The sequence below is a fragment of the Eimeria necatrix genome, genomic scaffold, assembly GCF_000499385.1.
Source record: "Eimeria necatrix Houghton genomic scaffold, Enh_scaff19, whole genome shotgun sequence".
Lineage (NCBI taxonomy): Eukaryota > Apicomplexa > Conoidasida > Eucoccidiorida > Eimeriidae > Eimeria > Eimeria necatrix.
Window position 1 is genome coordinate 26,484 of NW_013652540.1, and position 24,746 is coordinate 51,229.

Genomic DNA, 24,746 nt, shown 5'->3' on the forward strand with positions numbered 1-24,746 from the left:
ATGAAGAAGCAATTCAGCGTTGGCTTCACGATACACGAAGCCCTAAACCTCGTGCGAGAAAGAGGCCGCCCTATTGACCCCCTTGTAGTCGTTCGCTGCTGCGGCAGAGAATACAGATCCGAAATTAAGTTCGCGAAAGTCAATGTCGTTTCTTGGGATGAGTCCCACACCTGGACCGACATAGAACTTACCTCAGACGTGAGCCTCCACAAGGCCACGAGGCTCAAAACCCTTTATTCTAAATCAAAAATTGTAACTTCTTAAACATTCAAAAGGAAGAACTCACTTTGGATGCAGCCGAGACACTGCAGCCTTTGAACTCTATTCCGGGAGTGGGCCTCAGAACAGCACGGCATTCGCCTTCTGGAGGGGAGGAAACCCAGTTTTATAAAGCAAACAATTACTTTTTTGTGCATTACATGTTTAATGTGCGAGTTTTGAGGCAGTTCTGGCAGTTTTGGTGGGCTTTGTGAAGGTCTGAGCTTCTTTGTTTGAGTCGGGCTGGTTAAGCTCGTGCTGCAGCGGGTGTTCGCGTTGCTGCTGCTGTTGCATTTGCCGAAGATTTTGCTGCTGCAGCTGCGGTGTCTGCTGCTCGCAGGAGTGGGCGAAGTCCTTCATAGAATTCGAAGTTCAGGCCGCCAACGCTTTCTGGCGGAACACGACTATAGGCCTCGTGGCTCTGCAGCTTTCGCTCGTTCAGAAACGCAAAACCCATAAAATAAAGAAGTCGCTGCCACTGCAGAGCCCAGATGGAGCGGATTTGCACGTAAGGAGCCGAAACTGAAGGGCCAGCCATTGTGCTAGCATTGTTTCAAATGCGATTCTGGAATTCACTTTCAATTGGGGGGTATCGAATTCCTCTACGGGCACCCACGCGCATAAATGGATATGCGTATATACGCGAATATGCATGTTTTGACTGCATGCATGGTCTATTGCTCTTCCACGTTACGCACATAGCGAGCGCACACAAAAGGGATGGTAGAGTATTGTTGGATGGAAGCTGAAAGGGAGTTGATGAATCATAATTCGCATGCATGTTGTCACTTTACAAACTATTTTCAGGGTTCCTTGCGGGTCACCGTGTTTGCTTGCGGCCCCGGCGAGTCTCCCCCAAGCCCGGGTGAGGAGCTCGAGGATTCTGATGACGAAGATCAGGGCTTGATAGATGACCTGCGAAATGTTGTAATTGACAACAACCGTAAGCCTGACTTTTTCCACCCCCTTGGGCCTGCTCAGGCCAACAGTGTTAGCTTTCTAGACCCCCGGAAATATCTGCTTCTCGCACTTTTTCTGACTGTTGATGCTGCTGCTTCGTCCCCTGTGCTGCTCTGAGAAAGTGGAAGAGGATCGTGGGCAGCAAGCATTTCGTTCTACTGAGGCGGGTAGTTTTGGTGCATTTTTCTGCTTTTCTACCGAATTCAGAGGACCTTATTCGGGGGGAAGGTTGCAGGCCATACAATGTCTACGTGACGATTCACCGTCTGGAGGACGTCCCGCCCGCTTCCAAAGGTAATGGGGTTCGAATGATTTTACGATTTTGCATTTATGCAGATAATTTATATTGAATAAGAGCTCTGTGTTTTTGTTTGTACGTATGCATGGCTACGTGTGAATGTAGATCCTTGGCATGTACATGCATGTTTGTGTGCATTGCATTGTTCGTGACAGGAGAGCCTAAGTAAGCTGTGCCAATATGAGTATTCTGGAGGCATTACTGCGGGCGGATATTTTTGTGGTGTGCGTATAGGTCTGAGGGATCCTTTTGTTGTCTGCGAATTCGCTGGTTGTCGCGTACGAACGGTAAGCTTTTAGAGCTTCTGCTGCTGCTTGGCATCAGTGCTGCACAGTGAGCCAGAGTAGCGGCCACGACTACTCTTATGGATTTTGTTGTCTGGATTGGCAGGCTCAAGCGCGAGCCACGAGCTCTTATACCTTCAACGAATGCTTCCGCATTCCAGTGCTGACTCCAGTTCCGGAAGACACAATATTAGTCAAAGTGTGGGACTGGAACTTCATGAGCGCGGATGAACTTTTGGCAGTGGTGAGGCATCATTGGCTCCGTATTTTCCACCCCAAGAATTTTCGCCACTCAAAATGAGTATGTGACACACGAAGCTTGCATTGAACAGAATTTTCGGTGAATTGTATGTGGCAAATCCGTATAGGGCCGTATTTCGTTTTCGGAGTTGAGATCGCGTCACATTCTTCCTCGGTAAGACTGGCGGCGAACACTTTGCGCTTGGAGTAGTGATACTGCAGTGGGCTGAAGCATAAATCAGAGCCCCTTAATGCCATGCAGTGACGAAATCATTTCATGTATAAGTCAGAGACTGTGCACTGCTGGGTGTAGGTGGTTCAACTTTTACGGGTTTGATGTTGGGGAGATCCCTAACTTCAGCGAGGTCATCGCCCAAAGCGGCAAATTGATTCCTTGCACTTACATGGGTAGGCTGCTGCTGAGTGCTCGGGCAGAACGGCTAAACAAAGATGCCGAGCTGCTGGCGGCCCACTCAGTGGCAGCTGCACCATACGAAGACCCGCGATTGATTCCTATTTTGATATTTTCGGACGTTTACGAGGTCAGACTTGGGCAAAGAACACCAGTCTCCACTGCATCCGGTTAAACGAACGTTATTGACGCCACCGAGATTAGGAACGAGCCTTGTTTGTTATCTGGTTTGTTCATTGTTCATCTCCAGGTCCAAGGTGCTCCGGGTGACAAAGTGTACGTCGAAGTCTCTTGTGGGCCCATCAAAGAACGAACACGTTGGGTGGCTGGTGGGTACTGCATTATATAGAGTTTCCTTCAAGCATGTGTATGCATCTGTGAAGTGTGCCTTCCATACAAGCATATATATATATATATATATATATATATATATATATATATATATATATATATATATATATATATATATATATTACTACATATAATTATATTGGCACGTGCATTTAAATATAGATGCGTACATTACGTAGAGGTATCTGTATAAATATATACCTTTATGCTTCATTGCTCATCGTTCACAGGGGACTCTGTAAAGAAGCGCGAACGTGAAATGGGAGAAGCTCCCTCTGCCGTGGCTGCTGCCCTGGAAGGAGCAAAGGGGATGGCAAATTATTTCCTTGGAGCCAAGCCTGAAGGGCAAGACCATTTCGTCTTTACCCCAGTAGATGGTCGCATACCGGAGCTTCGCATGGCAGTGAGCCTGGCGTATGCACGTGGTTCCTACACACACATTTGGATTCCATTCAAGTGATGCTTAAGCGCGTGCTTTCCAGGCTTTCGATATGTAGCATCACAGTCGCCACTGTTGCTAGTGCTGGGGAAGGTCATCACTTTTTGGGGGTTAAGTGCTGCAGCATTTAAAGAAGGTAAATTGGTTTTTGCTGTCGCCAGGTGCCGGATGATGAGAAGCAACAGTGGGACGTCATTATCAGCGTCTACGCAAAGGGAATTTCCAAGAACATGCCTCATCCAACGCGTGTGTCTTACCAGCGAATGCCGTAGGTTTCTCATTTTTCCAAAAACTACTGAGAAAGGCTCATCCGCGTTCCAAATGCAATATTACATTATGTACACTACAGCAAGGCTAAACGCCAGTCTTAGACTAAAGGTTTGAGCTAACAGCCGCACAGCCTCAAGGACCTGCTCCGCTAAGGGCTGAGAATGCGGGGAAGCTGAGGGCTTCCCTGTTGCCATGTTCATGCAACTGCCGGTTGCAAGTTTGAGTATGCGGATGCATTCAGACTGGCTAACGTTCCTCTCTACGTACAGAACAATCCTCGTGCACCTGTTTGGGTGCCGCTGCACCCGATGCCGCATCTTTCCGGCCTGCAGGCTCCCTCTGCGGTTCTCATGACGTTAGAAAAAGCAAAGAGTGAAGCAGCAGCTAGAACGAAGTGAGACTACTGTGGCTGCTAGCCACTGCAGCGGCAACGTGAGCAGCGAAGTCGCGTCCCTTTCTGAGACATATTGAGCGCAACATGTAGTCTCTTTGATCGTGATGCAGGCGCAAGCACGTTGTTGCTGCGGAATATCTGCTGCGGGCCTATATATACACTGCCCGCAAAATTTCATCTCCTAGCGGCGCTCTCCCGAATCCAATCGTTCAGGTGAGCCCACGAACCGCCTTCGCATTTTCATTTATCCCCGTCCTAAAGTGCATTACTTATGGCAGGCCTTCATAAAGTGTAAAAAATAGCAAGTGTTTACTTCCGTGAAAATTCCAGAAGCAGGGAAGTCCAGCAGTTCCCCCATGGTATCTTGAAAATTCCTCGCTAGACCCCATTTTTGGGTACAGAGTAAATGCTCCCATAGAGCTTGCGGGAGTCATGCGGAGAATGTTGGTGGTTGAATAGGTGACATGCGCTGGAGTGACAAAGGAAACGGAACCGTGTGAAGCCACTTCCAATCCGGTCTTTATGGAGTGTTTGCACTTGGAGTTGAGACTAATGGTGAGTTTGTTACTCCATGACTGTATTCATTCCCTGAATGCACCTTCACAACAGCGTGTAAGAACCGGTGTAGACAGACACCTTCGCATAAAAGCCATGATGCCGACAGGAGAGCTGTTTTTTGGGTAAATTTTTCTCCTTGTCTTTCTGCACATTCCTTCAGACGGATACAACTACGCGTCTCCCCACAGTTGTTCCTATAGTCACCAGCTTATTCGATGACCGCTCTTGGGGCCGTCAGCTTCTTGGCAGAGCTGTCTGTCACTACGATAGACTGAGGGGAAAGCTCAAGGTAAGTTTGCGGATTTTTATGTGCCATATTGTTAACTCTTCGCGCACAACAAGGGATGCATATGGCCATGTGCAGTAGTGTTGGGCTTGCTGCTGTGTTTGAAAACGGCGTTGCAGCCTGGGGAAATTCCTGCAGTCGCTGAACCTAGGTGGATCAAGCTCAAGGGAGGGCAGCGGCTAAATAAGCACCGTGGAGATATCCTCGTTTGTTTTGAACTTATTCGCAAGAAGGATGCGGAGGTACTGCCTGCGTACCCAATGAGGCCTCTAGTTTGCATGTGCAGGCTTACTCTTTCCTGTCTAAATTTGCGGGATTTAATTCTAGCTCCGAAAGGTAAGCGTGGTTCTGGCTCATATATGGCCAGTATGCTTGTGCACAGTCGATTTCACCCGATCTTAGGATGAGCTTTTTCTTCTTGTTTACCGGCAGCTGTGTTCTTGCTGTCACACTGCGGCTCTTACAGGTCGTCTTATCGATTTTGATAAGATAGTTAGGGAAGATTTCGAAGGTTTAAGGCGCGTCCGAAACCCGGTTTTGCTCATATCGATTCCATCATTTGGGTCTGTAGGGCGCGATAGAACCAGTATGACACTTCAGTACGAGAGGAATGCGGATGGAGACCCAAGTGTACGTCGGTGGATCTCATAGTAGCTCCGGTATTTGTGTTCTAAGCCGCGCAGCAGTGGCCGAAGCATGCTTTTTCTGTACTACATCTGTACTATGCTAAAGTGACGCAGAAGTCGTTGGCAGCTGCTTATTTTTGGTGCCTGTGGCTCGTGAGGTCATATTGTACGGTACAGGCTCCCAACAGGAGGTGGTCGAACGGCCCATATGAAAGCTTCGACATTTTGAAGGTAGCTGCAATAGATGTTGACATTCCGGAAGACCCCATTTTCGACCCCATGCTCACGATCCAGGTGCGCAAAGTACTTCATTACTTTCACTGGTGCACGTGGTTCTTTTGAATGCTTTTGAAGATAGTTGTCTAATTTCTTTCTAAACTGATGAGCCGAGTCTCGAGTGAAGGAGTGGCAGTGGCATTGGAGACGAGTGTGTAAATTTTCAAACTCAGGTTTATGACAGAAAAGTAAAGCCCAAATACTTCATTGGGCAATTCACCTTATCCTTGATTCCATTGATGCCGTGGATAGCCGATGTAGAGGCAGCACTTGACGACGTGCGTCCTTCACGAGATTATGAAGACTCGATTGACTTAAAAAAAATCGGTAAGTTAAAGTCTACGTTGGCACGCACGCTGCTTGCATATTGAAAGCAGATAGCAACTCAAACATCACATGTCATACTCTTTCAATTCTGCCATTTGACGTCTCTTAAGGTTCATCCCTAGTACCCGTGGTGTCTTTGAGGCTCCAGGCGGCATCATGCGTGGGAGCAAAGGGAAAAACCGGCGGGGGTTCAGCACAGCGAATGTTGTCCTCGAAGCAATCAGCGCAGCAGACCGAGAAGTTGCGGAGGCAAACCAGTCTCACTACTTGTATCACGTAGGAGTTTTGAAGTATGATCCAGGGGCAGAGGTGAGCGCATTTATCAACTGCTTGATGCCAACTGCTGTCTGTTCGTGCCAAGCATGACGCAGCTTTAATAGCTTCCTTTTGAATGTGGGGCTGTTCGTGGCATGCCCTGCCTAAAGGGAAAACTTTCGGATGAAAGGAGGTGGCCTAGGGGAGCTGCCCGCAGATCAAGATGTCGAGGCTGCATGCAGAGCCGTGCCACACGCTTCGCATAGGAACGAAGCCATTACATACAAAGAACCTGCCCAGCTCAGCTGCAGCCAGAATGACGTGCGCAGTTTTTGTTGTTTTCCTGGACGTTACGCATCACATAATTGTTATTATTTTACTCTGTAGGGTGTGGCATCTCTATGGCTCTATCCGGACTCTTTGCCGAAGCTCCTCGTTCAGTCTTATGCTCTGCCGTCCGACCGGCCAGTTCTTCTGGCCAGCAGCATGTTTTCCCTGAATGTGTTTATTCCATCGAAGTAAGTTTGAACGAAGCCATGTGGAAATTTCCCCCGCTCAATTCACGCCAATCAATTTCGAGAGCTTTAAGCTTTTCCTAGCACGTCTCTATATGTTACACCGTGACATACACATGCACATTTACGCGCACCCCTCACTGCGCTTTGGAAGTGTAGCTAGTCTCTGGACTTCTCGTTTGCTTCTCTGCAGGTTCGTCTTGTGCGCCGAGGGAAAGCGCGCCGCCGAGAAGAAGACAAAGGAGCAATTTCAGCGCCCTTCGGTTGAGTCAACTGTCGAGACCTTTCTGATCGATGTTGATTTCCCTCCAGACCCTCTTAAGAAGAAAGCCATGGGACAGACGCAACTCACAGGTTCAGTCAAATTTTTTGTGGACCTTACTCACAATGGTGAGCTCAAATCCATATGGCTTCAGCTCCTTTTACCAATACGCTTCTTATTGACTCATTGCAAGGACATGCCACCGAACTGTGATGCCTACACTGCCGGTGTTTACTCAGGAGAGCCGTCGCAGCACGTCGATCAAACTGTTGTACCGTGGGCGCTGAACGAGTCGCGCCTCCGAAAGCATTTTAGAGGGGAAGAGGCCTACCCAAAAATGATTAAGATCCGCGTATATGTCATTCGTGCCATTAATGTCCATTTGGTCAAAGGGATGACAGTAGCAAACCCGTACCTCGTATTCTCGATCGGGAAAACGAAGGTGAGACTGCAGCGTATTGCCTTGGGTGGCTCTTGTTCGGAAGAAGCAGTTTAGTTACAACTCCGTTTTAAACACATTGAAAGGAGCCTTTGAGACTTCTACATGGCAAATGGCCTTGATTTCTGCTCTACAATGCTGCACGGACAGGATTGTGTGTTCTTACTTGTTTACCTTTGCGCTCTTGCTCTCAGAGCACACACGTAGATAGCCTGGTGAAATATTTTTCTTTGCCTTGCCTTTTCAGATGCCATTTCGTGCTGAAAATAAGCCCGGAACGCTAAATCCAGACTTTTTCACCATGTGGGAAAGGGATGTTGCATTCCCTGATGAGTCTCGCTTAGAGATTAGTGTGTGGAGCGCACATGAAAAGCTGCTGCAGCAGGTGGACGACATATTCTTGGGGAGCACTGTAATTGACTTGGAACAGAGGTGAGATAGTTTTCACTAGAAATTACGCAAACGCAGAGGGAAGAAACTCAAGTGCTTCAACATTGTTTTCACGACTTCAGGACCATACCGCTTCCATGGCCTGTGGTAGCCTTTGGCTGAGAAAGAGGCTCAGCTCTGCTTTTGGGTGTTTGAATAGGAGCAGTTTATCGGGAGTGCTTCCAAAGGGCTGCCCTAAACCAGTCGTGTATTTTTGCCTCAGGTGGTTTTCAAAGGAGTGGCAAACGTTTATGAAGAAAAATGAAGTGCCTATGGAGTATCGACCTTTAACAAGACGACCGCACGGTAATGTGACGGGGAGCCTTGAGATGTGGGTGGAGATGATGGACTCACAGAAGGCAGGCAGGGTCCCTCGGTTCAACCTCCAGAAGCCATCATCAACTGATATTGAGATTCGGTAGGAAGTTCGCTTGCTATAAGCTCCGTAAACAGGCCAGTTTGCTGCCTTGACGCGCATCGTCTCCACTTATTAAGTTGTTGCCTTCAGAATTTTCCAAAGAATAGATACGATATCAGCTTGCTTTTTGGGCCCCGCAGGGTTGTTCTCTGGGGCTGTCGAGGGCTCCACTTCAAGCACTTAGGTTCGAAAAAGGAAACAGTCGACGCTGTACTGAGGTGCACAATGGACTGCACAAAGTATCAAGGCCCACAGCCATTGCTGCAGAGCACAGACGTTCACTATTACTCGAAGACAGGGGCTGCAATTTTCAACTGGCGCGTTGTATATTCGCGTGTAGCAGCGCCAGTAAACTCCTGTATTCTTCAGATATCTGCTTACGACTTCCGCAACATTGGGGAATCGCCATTTATTGGAGAGGTATTTTTTCCTTTCCTGATTCTTGATGCCATCTTGTGTGTGTGTGAGTGCATTAACATCTACATCACGCACATACTGATGTCCTTATATATGTGTGATACACCCACAAACATTAGTAATCTACTTATCTGCATGAATGGAAGCAAAGTTGCATCCATGCGCATGGCATCACGAAGAAAAAATGCCAATTTGGTGCATGCACCTAAATGCACTGCTCGCAGCGCCGCGCTTTTGCAGTCAACCAGGATGAAATGCAGGCGATTCAGACAAGCAGAGTTGAAGGTGTGTGATCTTTTGTTAACTCTGTCGTTTCGAAGGTGAACTTAGAAGTTAGGAAGTATCTGGAACGTGTCGCACAAACAATGGCTTCAATTGAGGTTGACGCTGAGCTCCGACTGCAAAATCGTGCTCACGAGACCGTGGACGTGCAGACCTTCGGATACGTTCAAGTCACGCTGCAGTTTATGGCGCAATCAGAGGCAACAAGCAGACCTGTGAGTGATAGGCAATCAGTGTACGTTGCCGGCATGTGCAAATGCCTTGGCGCCGCATTTAACTCGCTCTAGAAAAGCGCTTGAAACTCAGTACCTGGATATTCAAGAGGATTGACACGTTCGGCTCTTGACACAGGCAAGGGGGTTCTTAGCAATTTTTCTGGGATGCGTTAGGTGGGGTTGGGACGTGAGCCTCCAAACCGTGATCCCCGTCTTACGACACCACAAGAGGGGCGCAAGTGGGAAGACGTCCTCGGCTCCGCTGGGCTTCGTGTTGACTACAGGCCTATATGGTATTGGGTGAGCCTAGTGAATGGTTGCAGTTTTCAGCATGTATAGTAGGTGCGTTGGCTTGCTCTTGCTGTGCGTGTCAGAAAATTGGTAACATGCGGCGGTACAGTCGAGAGAAACCATCGATTGTTCGTTTTACGGTTTCCGTCGATTGTACCTCCACATATTGCCAATCTTCTGACACGCAAAGCAGTGCCGTTGCATGGGTCGAGCGTGCTACGTACACATTGCTGTGGAGTTTTAATCTCTTTCGATGCTTTTCAGGTGCGCGTGGTCTTTATTGTTTTCTTATCACTGTGGCTCTTCGTCATTGCTTTTCTCTATCCGGCCTTGTTTCTGTAAGTCCATTCGTGCCTTCTGTCGACACCTCGAGTACACGCATTTTGCTTTTGCAAACCCAGAACTTACAGTTCTCCTTCGACCCATAACACGTTTGATGACTTAGGAGGGTTGCCTTAATTGTCATATTTGTGCAGATCCTGATGCATCGCCAAATCACCATGTACCCAACGCACAAATATGCTGTGATCTGGAGGGACGTGACAGAAGGCGGCATCAACGAGTTCCGCACTTGCAGTCTGAATACTGCATTCACACACACGCGACAGTTACCGCGTGCCGTATGCACTCGGTGCTGCGGATGCATCTAGTTATCTGCGTGAGAGCTCGCTTCCGCTGCGAAAATTGGCGCAGCACGACGCGCATAGTGTAGACAACCTTCCTGTGCTTAAATTATCCACGAAACATCAAGATCTACACATAAAGAAACTACGGGAGGTAAATTTGAGCGTTCATCCATCCAATTCGTTAGATGGAAGCAGCTGTACAGTCAAGTGGCTTAGATGGCGCCTTGCAGCGGGCAGCGATTTCCAAAGTGCCCCATGAAGGGCTATGGTCGCTGCGATGGATTCCTTAGTTATGCATGCAACTTCCGTTCCCGTTCATAGCGTCCCAACTGACTTCAGCCGGCTACGTCAGGATGTAGCGATGTCAGCTGGACGAGTAGCGAGGAGCCCATAGTCACCATTGCCCAAACAACGCGAATGCGACATGGTGCACAAAATGACTCCCGCACGTTTTCAACTAGCCTCATAGAGTAATTCGCAACACGTACACAACACAGCTCAGAAGGTTACACCACAGGCGGAAGGTCGCTACCCTCAGCAAATTCGACATGCTTTGTACTCGGGGTGCGCCTTCGTTTGGGCTAAATCTGCGCCATAAGAAAGGCGTGGCACCAACTGTGAGTCAACCCCAAATCTGAGGGTTCGCACTCAGCCTTACTACCCGCTTGCGTCTGTTATTAAAACGGAAAGAAAGATGGAATAACACTTGCATTTTCATTCGCCACCGGAGTCACTAACTGCCTCCGCAATTTTTGTACAGCATAGTGGGCACTTCACACTATGACTAGTCTTGATCCACCTATCTAAACAGAGCTCGTGGAAAATGTGGAGGCATCGCAAGGTAATCAGCGCCTCGCCCAACTCAAAAGCGCTCAAACAGATGCAGCATTCCTTTCCATTCTGCGTATGTGCCTGCGCAGGCTCCTCTTCTCTCTTGGCGCCATTCTCGTTAGTGGTACATCGTGTGGGTGAGGTCCGTTTCTTGTGCGCAAGTGCGGCATTGTTTGTACACTGGTCCCTCTCGGAGCCCGTTTTGCTGTTGCTGCCAACAGCATTCCCTGATCCTCCGTACGTCCATTTGATAGCATGTCGGTCCAAGTTTACGCGCAGACTTCGCGCCTCCACAACTTGTTGCAAGGGCACATGAGTCCCATCCAAGTCCGCGAAAATTTGCGGTCGTGCTTCATGACCGTTTACAACTCCTCCTCTTGAGACAATGAGCATAACAGGACCATCACGAACGTCGAAATCATCTAGATATATACTTCGCTCAACTTCCTCGATGAGCCTCTCGACGTTTTGCTCTAGAGCATCCAACTGTGGCCGATCTGACGCGAATGCCGGGAACATCACAAATGAAGCATGCTGGTGCCGAAGGATTCGTACGTGGGGCCTGCGGTCTTCACCGCCAGAATGGGCTCTGCGCCCACGAATTCCTCTCCATGGATCTCCCCAAGCGACCGAAGCGGGAGTCGACATTGACGAGAGGAACGAACGGACCATACCGGCAGCGAGACTGCGGTGGAGGCGAGCTGCCAAGGCTCCGCCAAACAGTCCATCAAAGAAGCTTGTGCCAGTTCTGACTTCCGCATGGTTGTTCACGGGTTCCCGCATACTTGGTCTCAGGCTGTGGGGCCTTCCAGTTATACTATCCCACGTGTATCTCTCGTCAATAATCACCGGTGGCTCACCGCTTTGGCCCCCAGCTAACCCTTCTGGCTCTCCATGAGCACCTAACGATGGACCGCGGGTTCTCTGCGAAGCAGAAACATAGGGTTGACCAGTCCTCAATGACCTATACCCATCACCCGTCTGGTTACGTAGAGATTGCCTAGAGGAAGATCTGCTGGAGCTCCCCTGTGCTGAACCCTCCATCAACGCTTCGGCAGCAGGTAGTATTGGCACACTGCTAACTGACTCATCCCTAGGGTATCCGACAGCAGCATTTCCTGCAGAGCTTACCGAATGGCTGCTATGACGAGGCATGGCCAACCTGGTCGATGTGCCTGGGTTCCTCTCTCCGGACAGCTGCATTCCCCTATGTTCTATGCCATGTGAAGCGAATGTGTTGCCTCCACGCGCGTCATCCATCCTATGGGCTTCTACGTGGCTTGCATGATGCCGTGATGTGCCATGGTAGCTGTGAGCAGTCCTACCCAGGTCGTGTAGTCCCGCAGCCACTTGGCTTGAACCCCACAGGCCGGGCGTAACATCCAGCCCATCGCTCAGCCTCGCGTACTGATGTCTTCCCCTCCTAAATGTGCTTTCCTGGGAGCTGTATGACATACTGGGAACTGCGGACGGATTGCCTGCCGAATGAAAAGTAGCTAAGCGCGTCTGATGTGGCTGGTCACGCCCCAGCGAGGCGATTCCCCGTGCGGCGGGAGCTGGTGGTAAGGGAACCAGATGCGTTGGAGGCAGAATGTTAGCAAGGCGGCTATTGTTATAGTTAGCGGGCCCTTTTCGGTGAGCGCGGTGTCCTCCAGAGCCCTCCATCGGGAAAAATGGGACCACGTCACACAGTCCGCTACGAAGTCTGGTGTGCGGCCTTGTGGCGATGGAATAGAACGATTAAGCCTTCACAATATCAAAGGCACACAATGCTAAGATGCGCTAAACGTCTCAGCACGTAATGCCGCACGTGACTGTACCAGTGGCATCTGCCTACCCGATGCTCTTCCTGGCGCTCCTCTCTCCGCTGCCGCAGTGTCCACGCCCTAACGATTGTTTCCAAATAGAATATGCAAACGTACAAGATAAATTATGGGGGATAGACAAGAAGTGGCAAACGTGCTGTGGGCCGCGTGAGCTTGCCAACCGCCTCGTGTGCTGCGTTGGTCAGGCGGGTCATGTCTGTCGCCACCTGAAATCACAGTTGTCGTACATTAACTGTGTCTTGTCTTAGTTATGCACTGAATTGCTATTCTTCATTAAATTAAAACACCCAAAATGAAAATACTGCAACTTCACCTCCGGGAAGGCATCATTGGTGTCTGTCGAGTGCCGCAGCTGCACTGTCAGCAGGCCAGACCACGGCTTCCATTGGAGCGACCTGTGATGTGCTGTGCACACAGGGCTTTTTCCAGCAAGAACCGCCCAAATCAATACATCTTCTTTATAAGCTGCATTTGAGTATGTTTAACTGGGTATTCCCCTGGAGACACACTGCTGCTGCCCCACAGCGCGAGCTGTTTGTCCTCAGCTGACGGACCAGCCAAGACGCATGTGTATTCGCTCCTTGCTTCTACGCTGACCCTTCGCCGCAGCCCCTCACTAGCTCAATTTTGGCCAAGTTTTTATAAAAGTCTGGGCGACTGCAAACTCTTTAGAACTGCCGTGGCTTGTCCGCGGTACAGAACGGGACGCTGTCCTTGCCAATTCGAGGACAGAACCTCGTCCGCAGAATTGTGTGCACTCCAGACCTCTCAATAATTCCACAGTACAAGGAGCTATGTTCTTGGCGCATGTGACTGGTAGTGTAGCCGAATAAATCCGGCACAGGGGAACTCGCCATCTCCCCTCCACCACGGTCACCAGTTGCGCCACTCCAGTTCCACCTCGTTTTCGAAAAGAAAAGGGGTGAGGACGAGCACGCTCATGCATGTTCTGGCAGGTCACACACTGCTCCATGTACCGCACATATATTTGGAAGCCGTGGAGAGCACAGTTTCCTGAGTGCAGCACAGGAGCACCTGGGCTCAGCAAGGAAGGACCATGAGTAAGCCATGATGAGATGTGTAAATTTGGCGCTTGAATGTAGCTGCCTGAAACGCGATTTACTGGGAGACCTCGAAAGCTTGTGGCTTGAGGACGTGGTGAAGCCCAATGGCTGCTCGACAACCGGCCTCGTCGGCCTCAAAAGGCCCCTCCCAACTGCTGCTGTCATCGGATAGCTCCTCCAGTGATGACCTAACTTCAGCTGTAGCAGTTCCGAAAGGACCATTAGCAACTCCAGCAAGGCGAGGACCGCCGCCACCTCCCTCAAAGGGAACCAGTCATGCGCCACCTCCTGCGAAAGACGGTTCAGCGAAGGCTCCAAAGAAGCCTGCAAAGAAGTCTCCACCATCTCCCACTGTGGACCTTTTGGGTTCTTTGTATGTCCCTGGAAGCCCACAGAACCAGTCCAGAGGTCCTGCAGATGCAGCTTTAATGGTAGAGGATCCACTATTGTCCATCGACTCCCCTTCACAGGCAGTGAAGCGGATTAGGAGCGCAGTCATTGCCAGACCTCCTAATGCCGCTGTTCGGAAGGATAGCGATGCCAAAAGTGTGCCTACGGATGTCCAGAGAGAGATGTACCAACCGCTCTCGCGAGCGCCCTCCAAGCAAACAGCGGCCAAGCCATCAGAGCATCCAATCGCTCGTAAGCCCACAGCAGGATTGCCCATCAAAACCAGGGGAAGTGTCGTGGGCCGTGAAAAGACAGAACGCACCGAGCCATCTCAAGCTGAGAAGAAGGCCACACCATCTGCAGCAGCTCGCGGGGGATTGCAAGATACCTCGGCAGTAGTTTTGCAAGCGTCGGCATCTGGAGACGCGTGGACTGCGGTGGCTCGCAAAAATTCCTTGGCGAAATCAAAACATTCGGGCAAAGAAGCGTCTTCTCATGTTCGGACTCAAGCTAACGCGGCAGAAAGACGGCCTCCCGCAGCAGGTTCTACAGCGCCTCCGAAGTCTGCCATTCTTACCAAGCAGCAGCCGAAACTGCCTTCGGGAAGAGGGGAAACGGAACCTGGCCAGGATGCGACGGCATGGTCAGATATGACGTTCGACAGCTTCGCGGGGGTTGGTGAGGCCGTCCAGAATACCCCGCGGAAGGCTCCTCAGAAGGCCTTGCCTGCAGGAGGCTCAGATACGCCCTTCTCGTCTAGCTCTACACCGAAAGTAGACTCAAGCGTTATGCGCGACCTTGAAGACCGTCTTGCAAAGTCAAGGCGGCGCATTAGCGAACTCGAGGCACAACTAGCTGACAACAGCAAACGGCATGAAGAAGATGTCGAAAGGATACGGCTCCAGCTCAGATCAAAGCTTGCCGAAGAGGTACGAAAGGTTAGGTCGGACCGAGAAGCAGATATAGAGAAACTTAAGAAGGAGGAGGAGGAAAAACGAGAGGAAATTCGAAAGCAAGCCCTGGCCCGGCAGAGCAGTATGAAGATGCGGTGCGATGCTTCCGTTCGCGAGCTCAGGGAAAAAGTAGGGTCTTTGGAGCAGCAGCTAAAGGCAAAGACAGAGGAGTTCGAAAAGGAAAAGGCCACTCTCATGAAATCCTTTGAAGACAAGCGGAAGAATGACCTTCAGGCACAGGAAAATGAGGCAAAAACGCACCAGAGGGAATTGAAGACCAAAGAGTCAGAGCTGCTAGAGCAGCAGGGCAGGGTGCAGGCTCTTACTGCAAGCATGCAGACTCTCACAACTTCTCTCGCCCAGATGAAGGAACTAAATGATATATCGAGGACGGCTACGCAGGCGCTGGAAGAAAAAGCAAAGACTCAAGCTGCCTTCATCAACACGCTCATGAAAAGGGAAGAAAACCTCCGCGCCCAGGCAGCGAAGCTAATGCCAATTAAAGAGGCAAAGAGGCTGGCTTTCCGGGCATTGCTTAAAGGAAGAGCAGTGGAGATGATATCGCGGGCCTGCATGCCGACAGATACAAGCCTTTGGAATATGGCATGGGCTTTTCAGCAGTTAGTAGATCTCATTGGTGGCGCACGCGGGGCCAAAGAGAAAAGACAAGATGCTATTGAGTCTAGACTGATGCAGTTCCGTAAAGAACAGATGTTCTTAATGGCTGAAAATGAAAGGCTTATGGCAAAGGTAAGGATAAGTCACGCATGTTTAGTTTGTAAGTATGCGTTCCCTTATTTAAGCACATAGAGATGCCGTGTAGGAGTTAATGTTTTGTTTGGGTTTGTGTCCAGGTTGCGGAGCTGCAGCAAGAGGGTGTCAATCAAAGACAGAGTAGGGTGAGTCTCTTCTGCCATTGATCTGTCCAGAGGAGGATAGCACCAGTATGCTGAACTCTGTTAGGTGATTTGTGCATTGCATAGGGCTCCTCCATGTTCGTATCAACTGTTCTTTGTTGTGTGTACCAGGCGGCATTAATGGAGCAGGCCCTCATAGGAGAAGCTCCTAGCATTCCAGGCTATGCATTTGGCAACATTCACGGGAAACTAGGTCACGAGCCCAGCGTTATGTGGCTGGTATGGTCTGTCCAGCATCTGGTGAACAAAAGGATGCTGTGGGCATTCTTAAGGTACGTGTCAGATTGCAACTTGGTCTTGGTGGTACCTTCGGAATTGAAACTTAAAAATGGTCCCTGTGTGGTGTTTCTTCTCTCCTCCCACTGCTTCAGGCTGCAGAAGGTGACAACTGAAGCGGAATCGAATGCTACAATAGATAAACTGCAGAAGAAGTTCAATGAGTTGCGCGTATCTGCGTACAAGGACATGGCGGCACGGATCGGAGTATACAGAATTGCCTCGTTCATTAGGTAAGAACCTTACGTAGAACAATAGCGCAGAATTTCCATCTGTTGCTTTTCGACAGCTCGACGTCACAGCAGTCAGTGAAGGGCTGGGCTTGTTTCAGGTGTATGCGACTACGCACATTGTTCGTCGCTATATTCAGCCTTGAACGAAATGCAAGTGAGGTGCCGAAAAAGTTACCTTCCCCTGGGTTTAGCGCACTCATTTGTTCAGGTACAGCATTAATAATTTGCTGCCTGTGCACTCTGGGCCAGCCTTGAACACTGTGTTGTGGAATTCGCTGCAGCTCTAAGCTCACGGGAGGATGCCATAAAGCACAGAGAGCAAAACAGAGTCTTTCAGGAGCCGTTCCTGAGAGAAACAGCGGCAACAGAAGTCCCCTTTCCACGGACATCGTACGCGTGTGGAGAACTTGGCCGCGTGGACCTCAATGTGCCCCTGGCACACCAGCCACACTACTACAGTTACTTGCCTTCCGCCCGCAATCACGCAAGAGGACGCAACTTGTTTGTCCCAGTGGTCGAGCCGAGGCCACCAGTACAAGGCTATATGCCACACCCTGGCTATTCAAACACCCAACTGTCGCTCGGGGTACCACCATTCGTCTCGAAAGGCCGACGAGCAGGCAGCAGCCCAGGGATGCCAAGTGTATTCCCCTCAGGGCCGTACGACGCAACACAACCAGTAGATGAGCGCGGAGCAGTCTTTCGTATGAGAGGAGCACAACATGACCTAAGGAGGATCATGATGGACAGTGCTCCTGACAAGGTCGGGGCGCGCGTTGTCGGGAGGAAGTGAGCAGCTAGATACGCACATCTAGCGCGAACTGTGATTGAATAGAATATAACGGAAGGAAGATATAGGAGGGGGACTGCGAATGCGTTTGTCCTACTTCAGGCTGCGGAACACGGGCTCCGGGTCATGAGCGTCGCCGTAGCTGTATAGGCCCCCGATTCCCTTCGATTTGAACCAGAGCGGCGGAACGAACGCATCCTGAGGAGTGCAGTTCTTGATGTTTACCCACCAGATGAGTTCTGAGAAGGGGACAGCAGGCTTTGCCTTCACGATATCGAGCACCTTTGGTAGTTTAGCTGAAAGATGAAGAAGGCACTGCCGCCACAATGTTTTTGCGTTGGCGCAGAATTCATGCCACTGGACGTAAGTCTAGTGGAGCTCTCTGGGCCCCAATGCAGATAGTTAACAGAAAGAAGATGACGAGCACGTATACCAGACCAGCCGCCGTCGTGTCGTACAGGAACTTTACGGCGAACAATTCCCATATCTGCAGCAGTCCAAATAGCGAGAACGTGCACGCGAGTTTTTGCATCACCGTGCACCGACGCACACGCTAAAGAAACGCTGGCCGAATAATTCCTGCTTGTTGGTCGTAGCTTACGAAGAGATGGTTCCGAAGCACAATAAGCGATAGTAGGGAAATCAGGTGCTTCACAGTGATGCCAGTGAGAATCCTGCACCAAAGTGCAAAGGCATTAGTTGAGCCATTGAGAAATACAAGGCTTTCACACATCCCAGCTGTTTACGCCATTACAATTACAAATGTCTCACGCAATTCCACTGAGGGGCCTCAGCTGCCAGACTTTACCCAAGTGCAAGTCTTGCTGCAATCCAAATTGTGGAATGCACGACGGCTGAAGCCGTGGATCCGCAAAGGTTCAGTTCGGTACCACCGCCATATGCCAGATTCGCCGTGCGCAAAAACGCAATCATAAAGACGAGAGGGCAGCAGATCACGTAGACAAGGTACGTATGCAGGAACGTCGTTACAACTGATAATACCGGGTGGAACTCTAGCAATCCTACGAAGCCAGCTTCGATGGGGAGCGCGCTGAGCTTCATCCTGTGGCCAGTGGAGAAGAAGCCTTCAAGAGCCAACAGGGCACTTAGAAGGCCAACGCTGAAGTCGGACAGAAGGAACTGCCCTTGTCCTTGCTTGTCGCCCGGTGCTTCACACCCGCAAGCAGTGTGAGTGGTGTTGACATCCAAAGTCGTGAAGGGCGGGCATCTCGAGGAACAGATGCAGCACTTGTGAACCTGGGGGGAGTTTAAGGGCCGTTGCACAATGCGAATTCGGCTCAAGAACAGCAACAGGCGCCACTTTATACAGAACAGCAAAAGAGGGACCAGCCGCGCTCTCCCAAGAAGAACAGCAAACATGCATATTGGGCACACGGCTATGAGGAGCAGGTAATGTGAAAAATACTCAAAAAATTCTACGCGCCACAAACGAAAAGCCATTTCCTTCTCCCTCCTGTTGCGATGTAACGCAAAGCCAACATCAGCCAAGTCTGGCATTTCATCTCCCGCGGCCGTCTGTTCCGCTCCCACACGGCAAAGCTGCTGCATGCTAAGCTTGTTTTCGCGCTTCTTCAAGTGACATAGAACAAGCACTAGCCGCAGCCAAAGCCCTGCGGTGAAAAAGTAGACGAACCATGGCAAGGATACCTTCACCAGTGGGACTAATTTGACTAAATCACCTTCCATCAGTTGGGCTGGGATAGCTCCCCGCAACCAACGCGGCGGCTTGAAAAGCCACGGGTCCGGAGGCGTAATCCAACTTAAACAAGAAGCACCGGCGGCGTCGAAGCATTTAAAAGGTGTCAAGATGACAGTCCACAAGAGCGTCACTGCACTGTGACAAAGATCACTCCACATATCCGCATGGTCAGAAACTTCGGGAGCTGGCGGAAGTGCTGGATTCTGTGACTTCGTGTCGTTAGAAAACGCAAACCAGACCACAGCAACCGCTCCCAGAAGAAGAAATGCCGCTCTCTCTAAAGTGCACAACCTTCCTTCCTTATTCCCTCGCAGTGGCTGAAAGCTGGCAATTTGGAACCTGACACGCTCTTCAAAGATCCGCTGACGGCCATCTAACTTTCCAGATCGAAGCAACGATGACAGGAGGGGCAGATGCCTCATCCCAGCAACATAAAATATGCAGAACATAATGAAAGCGCTGGCGCTCGTTGAATCAGCTTGCAAAGGCCAGTCCTTCTTGCCCGCCTGCTCCCGTGGAGACGCAAAAGGGTCGAATGCGCTGCTCATCCTTACGCAGAGCATGAGGGCGGCACATCTGAATACCATAGCAATCAAACAACGCAGTGAGTACCCCGCAATTCTCCACTGACTGCGCTCACTGTAAATGCGGAAGCAAAGCCCTGGCACGTAAGCATGTTTATTCCAGAACCACTACGCGAGGAGCACAAACGGCATGCCACCACAGGCCTGAGAGAACAGAGCTCCAGCCTCTAGCAGCGCGCATTCGTGCGCGGCGCGGAAACGGGAAAGGCTCGGCCTTATCGTTCGCCATAGTGGTACTGCTTACGCGGCAACAATCTGCATTTTCTCCCGCATCACAGAAGGCGTTTTGAATACCGTAATTCCAGCCGACAGACAATAAGTGCCGATGAGGTACTTGACAATGCTGCACTCTCTGTCAACAAGACAATCGCTAAAGGGCACAATGCACAGCGCAAACACTGAAATGTAGCAAAGCAACGTCCCGCGATTGAAAAGACGTAGCCACAAGCGGGAGAAGCAGAGGTCCATCGATAGCAATGCGCCTAGGCCTTTCTTATCCTTTCCACCGTGCATAAGATGCTCGGCTTCTGCATCTCGCAATCGGCCAACCAATTTGCGGATACTTCGACAGACCGGAAGAAGCACCGGGGCGAATGGAACAACAACCGAGCACAGTAAGCCAGTCACGCAGACCAGTGGGAGCTGACGCCACACAAAGACGTCTACCGCAGCCGCTGAATCTGACAACAGGCCCTTGTATATTCCCGCATATGCCCACCCCACTACCCACGTCGCCCCCGAAATGCAAGCACTGGCGGACAGCCACCGCGCAATAGCGGCTAGCTCAGGAAGTCCACAGTCAGTGAAGACGTTTGTGGCGTCATTGACGTCACCGTCACGCGCTTTATGAAGCGCAAGAAACGCGCATGCCAAAATAAGAAGACTACTAAGTCCAATTAATGTGCCGCATATCATCAGCGTCATATTGAATGTGCACAGCTGGCGCACACTGGCCTGCCAGGCCTCTTGTGAAAAGGCTGCTGACGCCAGGAGGTAAGGAACCAATGAAGGTAAAATGGAGGCGGCGCCTGAAGCCCCTTCCGCTGCCGCCCCTCTCTCTGAATTTTTCCGGCCGCTTTTTTCCTCCCCGACCACACGTGCTTCGGACAGCTGTGATATGCGAGAAATGAGCTCCGTCTCGGCCGTCTCAGAGCCAATACTTGACAAAGGCAAAGTGAGACCCAAGCCAGCGGGCCTGGATTCAGGTATAAGCGTCCCTGCATTCATAGGCGCGTGTGCTGCTGCAGGGAGAGACTTGATCTCCTTGTCAAGTGCAGCATACAGCCTGAGCCACTTAGCTTTTGCTCCGGCAAACAGTGGATCTGTCAGAACTGCATCGTTACGCGAAAGTTCTGCATGACTAAGGATGGCTCGATGTTGCTGCCACGCTGCAATATGATGGAGCTGAGTCAGGTAAACCAAATCGCTGCAACGAATCGCCCGCGCAGTTACTGCTTCACTTGCTAACGCCGAATCGCATGGCTTGTCCTTATTCGTTTTACACGCGTGAAGGCTGAGAGATTCACCCTCAGGCGCTGGGGCACATTCCTTCACAAAGCTTGCAATGCGAGGAACAAGATCTGCGATAACCCTTCCCATGGAATTAAATGGAATGGGAAGACCCAAAAGTAGGGACAAAGTCGGCGCCAGGCCAACCTGTCGTACGCGAAGTGACCCGTAGCCGAGAATTGGTGTAGGGGAAGCTGACTGAGCTGACAGTCCGACCTTGCGGCGCGCATTATTATCACGAAGCGCACCGTGATTTTGCAAGTATGCCGGCAGACGGCCTTCAAATAGCCGAGTGCCAGGAAATAACATCTGTGCAGTGCGGGGACTCAAAATGGCAGGCAGCGTCGAAAATGACAAAAGACCAGCCTCAACCTAAAGAGCGAAACCGCACATAAAGGCGTCAAAGGCCCAAAAGGGGTGAAAGCAAATATGTAACAGTTTACAACTGTATCAGTTGACGATATCAGCTGTTCTATCAGTTGACTATATCAGCTGTTCGACTAACTAACAAAGTCGATTAAAGGAACAGCAATTTGTCACTATTCTCTTCTTGCTTGCACCTACTTCTTCGCTGCTTCCACCTCCGTGAGACCCAGTTTCTGTCATTCCATGGTCTCCAAAAACGAGGAAAAGCGTGTTCTCAGAAGCCGCAGATTTCGAATTCGGCTGTTGCTTAAGGACCATTTTCAGCGCATCTTTAAGCATGCTGTTTACTTCCGTCAACTTCTTCTGCATGAGCTCGGAATCGAGGACCGCCGCGTGGCCTACATGATCAACGCCTAGAGTGTGACCAACAAGGAATGCCCAGTCGTCCTTCCTATGGAACAAAGCACCGCCATCAATTTCAACAAACACCACCACAATGCGACCTCTGTCGGCATCTCTTGTGGGGAATCAAGATATTAATACCAAATTCAAAACCACTGCTACAGTAGCGCAGCATATTTCATCATATCACAGGCTGCGCAACGTTGGCGCAAAACACCACTACCATGTCGCTCGCAAGATACTGACGCATTATCCTCATTCGCGACCTGTAGCCATGAAACAAAGTACAATTCTGTTTAGTCATAAATCGCCATGTACGCAAGGTAGATGCACAAAATTCGCGAGTGTAGATAGCGGCATGGCTGCTCGCTGACATGACTTACGCGAATTCCCTTGGAAGACTAGAGGCAACTCCATCATCAACCGTATGCAAATCCTGAATATTCAGTGAGGGGAACAGGTGCATGCGAGTCAGAAGATGGCCGAACAATCGACCCCACGTGTCGTCTCCTGTTCCGGAGTTACACAGTACACCTCACAAAAGGGCTGCGGCCGTCTTCAAGCCGTTAACAGCTCTGAGCAATAGTAGGGAAGCGGCACTTCATGGCAATCCAGCAAGCCTACCGAGAGCAACGGACGTCCTCTTTGATGCTTTCAGCTGCAGCATGATGCTATCAACAGTGACAGCCGAGGCCGAGAACGTCTCTCTAACCTACAGCGGCGGGATCAGAACATCAATGAATAATGCGAGCAAAATGGCAGACGGTCGTTGAAAACGCCCCTCCTAAAACCAATGGGATGCACTGGAAAACAAAATAGGGGGGAGTGCGATGTAACATGCAGTGCTGTTTCTTGCGAATTCTTCAATCTTCTCGCGGGCTTTTCCGCTCGTTGCGTGTAAGTGCAGTCTTACGCTGAAGAAACTGGGCATGCTGCCTGTGGCAAGGCCAGTCACACGTTGGGTAGTGGCAGTTGGGGGGTCTGCTTCAAAGACGTAGAGTCGCGTAAAGTGATTTCCCCCCCAGTCTGGCGTAGATGACACTTCTTTCGAGTTTAAATGCGCTTCCACGGGGTCGGAGCTTTGGCCACTTCGCACTAAAGGTCTTCCGTTCCCCAATTCCTGTTCGGACGGCAGTTCTAGCCCCAGCACGCTACACAAAAAGTGTTTCAAGTCTGCATCCGTTCGACGGAGGATGTCATGAACAAACGGCAATCGATTTCTGTAGAAAGGACGGAGCCCTGGAGGTGCTGCAGCACACTTAGCTGATGCGTCGCCTCCACAAACATTGGATGCCTCAGGGTCCCACAGCAAGAAGTCAAATCGCATGGCGTCCACTAAAAGAATAAAAACGCGGTTATATGGCGTCACTGATACCCAAGACGACTGACAGAACCTCTCCAAACAAGCTTCAGGCTTGGTAGAAGCTAAGTCGACATTTGGATCTAGAAAGTCCTTCAAGTGCAGCGCTATTGGGACAGGAGTAAGAGAATCGCCCTGTTTAGGCAATGCAGGAACAGCTCGTGGAGTTCCTGGCGTATTCGCGATATAGTAGACTCCTTCATCTTTGTTCAGGTCAAGCTTAGCTGGGTCCAAATGGGGGAACAGTGGAGGAAACGGCAACTCGCGTCCATTGCTGACGTACGGCAAATCATCTCTTGAGAGAAAGAAACCATTAATAAAAAAAAGCGTACCAACAGAAACCAGTGTCAGACACAACCCAATGAGTAAAGCAAGTCGCCAAAATAAGTCTGCACGTGGATTCGGCGGGTGAGCGTCATCATGCGTTTCCAGTTCATCTCCGCTGAGTGAGCGCCGTCTGTGTGAAGCATTCAAGCGCAACCCTTCCCTCATATTTGCCTTGTTCATCTCCGCGCTCTGGTGCTGCACATGAATGCGCGTGTGGTCACTCTCCTCCCGGCGTTGAGTTAGCATGGCTACCTAGGAGGTTTCTTAAGGGAGCTGCCCCAAGACAAAAACCTTCACGTAAGCAGTGCTGTTCGTGTTTCAGTACGCATCAGGAGCATGTCGTAGAAGCAAACTTTGCTCCAAAATGAAAGACTGCACTCAAGGGAAGCGGAGCAATAGGCAAAATATGCGAGATGAAGCCACCTCTGGAGAGGTCCGATGCACTCACGGCAGCCACGAGTCACCGCCTTCGCCTCGAACCACCCAGATATAAATCACGGGTTGTGGGCAAGGAGCAGCTGATTCGTGAAATACTGCAGCCTAAAGTGCGCTGGCAAGGGGCGAAATGCAGCCCCAAGCGATCTATGAGCGGGCAAACGACAACCCACTAGGGGGCCCCTTGTCTCGCTCGTACTCGACGAAGCATTGTACCTCTCTGTTCAGCTTAAAGAGACAGTCATGCGGTGTGTAGCTGCGTCTCCAGGCAGATGATGGGACATTAGGCGATGCTGCATTCCCAAGGGACGCACCCGAAAGTGGTACTACGAGAAGTGAACAGCAACGCGACCGACTCCTGGCGGAAGGGATCGGGAACAACGCTACTCACAAGGCTCCTACCAGGACAAAAATAAATGCACATCCCTGGCTTATACCTGCAACAGCCTATTGTTTGTACAATAAACACACTGAACTGCATGCAGGCTGATTCGCAGATACAGTGTAGTGCTCGGTCGGCCAGTCAGAGCAGCGGGTGTTGTGGTAAGAAATAACAGTAGAAGAGAAACTATAAATAAGGCTATGTGTAAACAGTTCGCCGTAAAACCCTGGTTTGGGCGAATAGCCACCCAAGT

General features: G+C 50.5%; 4 protein-coding genes across 4 annotated transcripts; 2 read left to right on the forward strand and 2 right to left on the reverse strand.

The window, feature by feature from the left end:
* Positions 1 to 9,844, forward strand: ENH_00026070 (C2 domain-containing protein, putative; the record flags this gene model as incomplete). Its single annotated transcript, XM_013579735.1, has 29 exons — positions 1 to 198; positions 599 to 766; positions 1,066 to 1,201; positions 1,426 to 1,512; positions 1,751 to 1,803; positions 1,907 to 2,044; positions 2,169 to 2,215; positions 2,354 to 2,582; positions 2,703 to 2,781; positions 3,034 to 3,206; positions 3,404 to 3,510; positions 3,754 to 3,906; positions 4,017 to 4,119; positions 4,366 to 4,461; positions 4,625 to 4,753; positions 4,870 to 5,086; positions 5,217 to 5,380; positions 5,554 to 5,670; positions 5,826 to 5,979; positions 6,128 to 6,288; positions 6,622 to 6,752; positions 6,943 to 7,139; positions 7,251 to 7,453; positions 7,698 to 7,882; positions 8,103 to 8,297; positions 8,438 to 8,717; positions 9,035 to 9,211; positions 9,386 to 9,511; positions 9,767 to 9,844. The coding sequence occupies 29 exons, from the start codon at positions 1 to 3 to the stop codon at positions 9,842 to 9,844; spliced, it is 4,281 nt and encodes a 1,426-aa protein (XP_013435189.1).
* A 998-nt stretch (positions 9,845 to 10,842) lies between these two features.
* Positions 10,843 to 12,624, reverse strand: ENH_00026080 (zinc finger (C3HC4 RING finger) protein, putative; the record flags this gene model as incomplete). The annotated part of the gene is made up of 1 exon (XM_013579736.1): positions 10,843 to 12,624. The coding sequence occupies one exon, from the start codon at positions 12,622 to 12,624 to the stop codon at positions 10,843 to 10,845; it is 1,782 nt and encodes a 593-aa protein (XP_013435190.1).
* A 1,329-nt stretch (positions 12,625 to 13,953) lies between these two features.
* On the forward strand, positions 13,954 to 17,411 carry ENH_00026090 (tola protein., putative; the record flags this gene model as incomplete). The annotated part of the gene is made up of 6 exons (XM_013579737.1): positions 13,954 to 15,942; positions 16,047 to 16,091; positions 16,221 to 16,381; positions 16,481 to 16,618; positions 16,717 to 16,772; positions 16,900 to 17,411. The coding sequence occupies 6 exons, from the start codon at positions 13,954 to 13,956 to the stop codon at positions 17,409 to 17,411; spliced, it is 2,901 nt and encodes a 966-aa protein (XP_013435191.1).
* A 90-nt stretch (positions 17,412 to 17,501) lies between these two features.
* Positions 17,502 to 23,922, reverse strand: ENH_00026100 (hypothetical protein, conserved; the record flags this gene model as incomplete). The annotated part of the gene is given in 9 exon segments (XM_013579738.1): positions 17,502 to 17,704; positions 17,878 to 18,004; positions 18,010 to 18,082; positions 18,217 to 19,704; positions 19,957 to 21,593; positions 21,786 to 22,038; positions 22,373 to 22,499; positions 22,614 to 22,701; positions 22,903 to 23,922. Coding segments are annotated over 9 exon segments (5,016 nt in total).
* Positions 23,923 to 24,746: the final 824 nt, after the last annotated feature.